This window comes from Lactuca saligna, chromosome 6 (genome assembly GCF_052625555.1).
Source record: "Lactuca saligna cultivar CGN05327 chromosome 6, ASM5262555v1, whole genome shotgun sequence".
Classification (NCBI taxonomy): domain Eukaryota; kingdom Viridiplantae; phylum Streptophyta; class Magnoliopsida; order Asterales; family Asteraceae; genus Lactuca; species Lactuca saligna.
Window position 1 is genome coordinate 128,896,097 of NC_136422.1, and position 5,452 is coordinate 128,901,548.

At 33.5% G+C, this 5,452-nt stretch overlaps 1 protein-coding gene across 1 annotated transcript; it reads right to left on the reverse strand.

Moving 5' to 3' along the window:
• Positions 1 to 2,786: 2,786 nt before the first annotated feature.
• LOC145001713 (receptor-like protein kinase HERK 1) lies at positions 2,787 to 5,009 on the reverse strand. Its single transcript, XM_078961061.1, has 5 exons — positions 3,933 to 5,009; positions 3,650 to 3,718; positions 3,466 to 3,558; positions 3,115 to 3,291; positions 2,787 to 3,034 (listed from the first exon to the last, which is right to left on the reverse strand). Exons 1-5 carry the CDS (start codon positions 4,845 to 4,847, stop codon positions 2,969 to 2,971), a joined length of 1,320 nt encoding a protein of 439 aa, XP_078817187.1. The 5' UTR covers positions 4,848 to 5,009; the 3' UTR covers positions 2,787 to 2,968.
• Positions 5,010 to 5,452: the final 443 nt, after the last annotated feature.

Below are 5,452 nucleotides of genomic sequence, written 5' to 3' on the forward strand. Positions count from 1 at the left end.
CAAAGTAGGATGCAATAATAGAAAGTCTATTATTTCTGTGCATGCAATGTGTGTAACTTCTATTCGTATTATAATTTTACAGGCTATATATGGTGTTTAGTTGGCCAATATTGTTCTACGTGATGGCGGATGTTATGGGTCTCAGATATGGAGGTGATGGATTCGGGGATCAACCACCTCCAGGAGGCTTTGGTTGTGGACAACACGGACAGGATGGTAAGTCTTATTATGATATATTTACTAGCTATTTTTATCCATTTATTATAATCTATCTTGACTAATATTTTTAATTATATTTTTTAGGTGAGCTTCCCAAAAAAAGAAGAGGCCTAGCAAAAAACATCCAACTATCAAAGCTGATACAACAAATAAGGAAAAGCCCCTGGATTTGGATTTCAACAGAGAGCTCATATATTCCCCTATTGGGAACCATGGTAATTGGTTTACCCATGAGATTGGGAGGCATATGTCAATGAACATCCCTTTGAACGTATCTGGTTGAGAGAATGTTTCCCACGCTTTAAGGAATGCCATAGTCATGCATTTAAAGGTAACTTGGATGATATTTGAAGTTTAGTTGTGATTCATATTTAATTAACTAACTTTTTTATATTTATAGAATAAGTTTGATTTGGATAAGGTTAACTTGGATCCCGAGTGTGCTCAGTTGTTGCAGAGCATTGATGCAACTTTACAAAGAGTTTATAGAGGCTGAAAAAATAAAGCGCATACTTATTTTCAGAATATTGGGGGGGGGGGGGGGGGTTACAGATATCCGAAGGGCATTATCCCCCCCCCCCCCCCCCCCCCCCCGCGCGGTGATGGTATGCCACGTGAAAACAGGCGTAAGCAGTTAAACATTTTCAAACGCCTGTATTTTTAAAGCGTTCGACGTCAAACAAAGGAGTCTATGCACAACAAGTTGTAAACAGAAGGGGACCGTGCTCGTATAGCAATGCATGTTTCAAAGAAGTAAGCTAGGATATATTTAACTATTTATTTAAATTATAATTAATCTAATTTGTAATGTTATATAGGACATCACTTGAATCGAAGCATTTTGTAAGGCTAATATTGATCGTTAAGGGGTATTTAGTAGTCCTACAGTCGAGCAACAATACTTAGGTGGTTAATTTGTACTTTCATATAAGTCTTTATATCGTTAAGGGATATTTAGTAATTTAATTTTTATGATATTTATCATTTTTTGAAAATACAGAATGCTTTACTCCTTGAGATCAGCCAACAAACTTAAACTTCTTCTAAAACCAACGGTCTAACACAAAAGGATGCCCAAAATTGTTTTGAAATAATATTGGATGTTCGATAAGGCCATATTAGAGGCATCGAGCGTAAGCCTTCTACGGTGGTGTCGATCAGGAACAACCACTGACACTGCCATCGCTACAATCATAGGTGACAAAACTATTTAATTTTGGTAATTGTTTCAAATGTTAGTAATTGTTGGTTTAGTAATAGTTTCAAATGTTGGTAATTGTTAGTTTGCTAATAGTTTATATGTTTGGTAATTGTTAATTTATGAAAGTACAATGCTATAATGGAAAAAATGAAAAAGAAAGTACAATGCTATAATGTGTTATATGCAATATGTGTAGTTTCGTAATTGTTAGTTTATGAAAGTACAATGCTATAATGGTATTTTGTAGTTTGGTAATTGTTACTTATAGTACAATGCTAGAATATGTTAGATGCAATATGTGTAATTTGCTAATTGTTAGTTTATGAAAGTATAATGCTATAATTTTGTTTTGTAGGTTGGTAATTGTTAGTTATAGTAAAATGGTATAATGTGTTATATGTAGTATGTGTAATTTGGTAATTGTTAGTTTATTAAAGTACAATGCTAGAATTTTATTTTGTAGGTTGATAATTGTTAGTTATGTACAATGCTATAATGTGTTATATACAATATGTGTAATTTGGTAATTGTTAGTTTATGAAAGTACAATGCTATAGTGTAATTTTGTAGTTAGGTAATTGTTAGTTATTGTACAATGCTATATTTTGTACTTAGCTTGTATGTTTTGTATATAAAATGTTATAATGTTGGTTTAACTTATAAGACTATGTTGTTTTATTTGTAGTTGGAAATGCTTCAAACAATGTTAAAAGATCTGGCATGTAGTGCCACACTTGAAGATTGGTTTCGTTCATTGCCATAACGAAATGAAACCGGAGGAAACTAGGAAAGTGATGATGATGAGTAGCTAGTTGTAGGATTTTTGTATGTTTTGTTTGTGTAAGTATTTTAGACTAGTATTTTTGATATTTTGTATTGTGTAAAATTGGATTAGTATAATTAACCGATGTTGGGTTAATGTTTTGGAATGGAAGGATGTATGATTTGCTTAATTAATATCATGACAATTTTTATACTTTTTATACAGTTTTGTTTTTTAATGTGAAATAAAAAAATATACCAATACCATCGACGCCTTTAGTGGCAGCTGGGTATTAGCATTGACAACCCTTTAGCAGTGACATGAAGCATTAGCGACAACAAGCTGAGTATGAGCAACAAAGCATCAGCCGCGACGCATGTCGCAGGTAATACACTAATTTCTTGTATTGAAATAGGAAACAACAGTAATAGTTCTCTCATACCATATTGAACAAACAAGGGAGATAGAAAAAGTGGCTAGATCCTTTAATTACAATATAAAAGAAAACACAATTATATATAGGAAAACTATTTAGGATTAGCCTTATATAAGAAAACTATTTAGCAATAGCCTAATTAAATGGCTAAACAAAATCACCGAACATAAAATAATTCCAATACTTTATTATGCTCATATTGATATCATCCTCGTATTTTCCCCTATATGGTGAATTACAACTGGTTAACAAAAAGTTTCGAAGACTCTTCCGTTCATATGGTATATTATTTGTTACTGACAGATGAACAGTACTAAAGATGCGTCCCAATGAAGATGGTGATAACCTCTTACCAAAATTTTCCCTGTTTTTCTCGCAACTCTCTCTCTTCAGGGTTGAATCCCAATCGACCCACCTATTCACATACGCATTTATTAGACAAAGGAGTAAACCCAAGAGTGCTCATACAACAAACATGAATCATGCACTACATACCTTTAAGATTTCGTGAACCTTCCTACATATATACTTTTCCCTACTGCTTGCTCCTCGTTCTTTAAGCATCACAGGACCGATAAGATGAACAGCTTTCGCGTAGTGTTTCCTTACACCACGAATGCCTGTTATCTGTGTCAATGAGACCCGTTCCCAACCAATTTCAGGTTCAAGAACCTGCACGTTCAAGAATTTAATTAAAATCGTGTAATCTGAAAGCATCTAGAGATACTTAAGCTGAAAAATGATCTTCCATGTAATTATAAGACAGAACCTAATAACTATTTAGTCACAAATCATATGTAAGTGTTTTAGCACAAGTTTTGGTTTAAGTAGGAAGCTAGTACATACATCATGTAATGTTGCAAGCAGTGAACGCAAATTCCCTTCTCTTCCGGTGGACCACCTTTTGATCATATCATCATCGGGATTTCCCCCTACTTGCTGAAATAAATATTTTTTAACAAAATGTAAGACACAAATGTAATAAAGCATCGAAACTGGCTAATACTTTCTATTTAACTGAGGGAATTACATCTTTTTTTGCGTGTGGTGTTGAAGATGATGCCACGTTCACGTCACTTGAAAAAACATTTCTTCTTTCCTAGAAACACCAACAAACGAATTATTACATAATTAATGATCACAAAAGCGAACTACGTACTAAAAAACTATTGAAACTAATCCCTTATATTTATTGTTAAGTTGTCTCAGTTTTTTGGGTTAGATTGCATTAATTGCTGTTTCAATGTTATTTGATTTTTTGTAGCGATTGTTGATATTGGGCAAGTAATAAAGAGAAGAGTTGTAGAACATACTTGAAATTTGAGCGCAGTTTCAATCTCTTTCACGATCAAATCCATTGATGGCCGTTGTTTCTGCTGTTTTCCTAAACATTGGTGTGCAACTGTAACGAACTTATCGAAAGAATCCTCTTCCATTTGTTGCCTAAGATCGAAACTGACATAATTATCTCGTATCTCTTCTTTAGTTGAGGTCTTTGCCAATATTGGAAGGGATCGGCGTCTATCATTGAACTTGGGATCAAAACAAAATCTTGAGCACAAGACTTCGAATAATACCACACCGAAAGAGTACACGTCTGATTCTTTAGTGTATATCATCGTCTGTAAGAACACCGGGTCAGCATAACCTTGAGTGCCTTTGGCTTGAGTGATAAGATACGAGCGATTTCTGGTGGCAGGACCATATTTGGATAAGCCAAAATCTGCAATTTTGGCGTTCCAGTTCTCATCCAATAGGATGTTGGCACTCTTGATATCAAAATGGAGGACACGTTGGGCACCCCTGGGATTGTGAAGGTACTCCAAGCCACGTGCAGCTCCAAGACATATCTTGAGACGTTGAATCCAAGTGAAGTTGGGGTCCTGTAGATGAAAGTCGAGGCTTTTATTTGGTGCGTACTTATACACAAGGATCCTTTCGTTATTCTCATAACAGAATCCCAGGAGTGAGATGAGATTTTCATGTTTATTATCGGAAAGCAACATGATCTCCCTTTGAAACTCGGGATCTCCATCCTCGTTGGAAGTACTCCACCGTTTTGCAGCACCCGTGATCATCACCCCCTCGGAGCCTAAGAATTCGCCTCTATATACCTTCCCATATCCACCTTCAGCAATGAATTTGTCTTCACCGAAGTTGTTGGTGGCATCTTTTATGGTTTGAAGTGGAATTTTCAGGTGCTCAAACTCTCTCAAGAAAGATGACATTTAAGAGGTCGATTAAATTTGTGAAAAAAACGTTAAACGTTCCTAGCAATAAAAATATGAGGGATTAATTGAAAGAAGCTTAATTTCGATACATGAGTTTCTGTGAAGTAACACGATTCACATAAATACTTAAAGGATCTATACTCCTTGGGTCAACTCTCTCTCTCTCTCTCTCTCTCTCTCTCTCTCTCTCTCTCTCTCTCTCTCTCTCTATATATATATATATATATATATATATATATATATATATATATATATATATATATATATATATATATATATATATATATATATATATATATATATATACGGCCTAATTTTGTGAGACCGTGAGACACATTTTCTTTATTTTTTTTAAAAAAAACTTTAAATTTTTTCTAGTTAATTCAAGTTCTGAAAATAATATTTAAAAATTTTTTTTTTATTATTTTTCCATTTATTTGGCATTTTAAAATATCCACAGTCTAATATTCTATTTAGAATAATTCATGCATTTTTCAAAAAAAAATATAATTTTTTTTTTATTTTTTTTAGTTAATTCAAGTTCCGAAAATAATATTTAAAAAAGAAATTTTTAGATTTTTCCATTTATTTTGCATTTTAAA

Bases quoted from the DNA above. Each gene is read 5' to 3' on its own strand.
- LOC145001713 (XM_078961061.1), bottom strand. From the start codon at position 4,847: ATGTCATCTTTCTTGAGAGAGTTTGAGCACCTGAAAATTCCACTTCAA. The intron at 3,292-3,465 runs GTATGTACTAGC...TTGAACGTGCAG, and splicing joins TGCTTGCAACATTACATGAT to GTTCTTGAACCTGAAATTGG. The intron at 3,035-3,114 runs GTATGTAGTGCA...GTATGTGAATAG, and splicing joins AGGTTCACGAAATCTTAAAG to GTGGGTCGATTGGGATTCAA.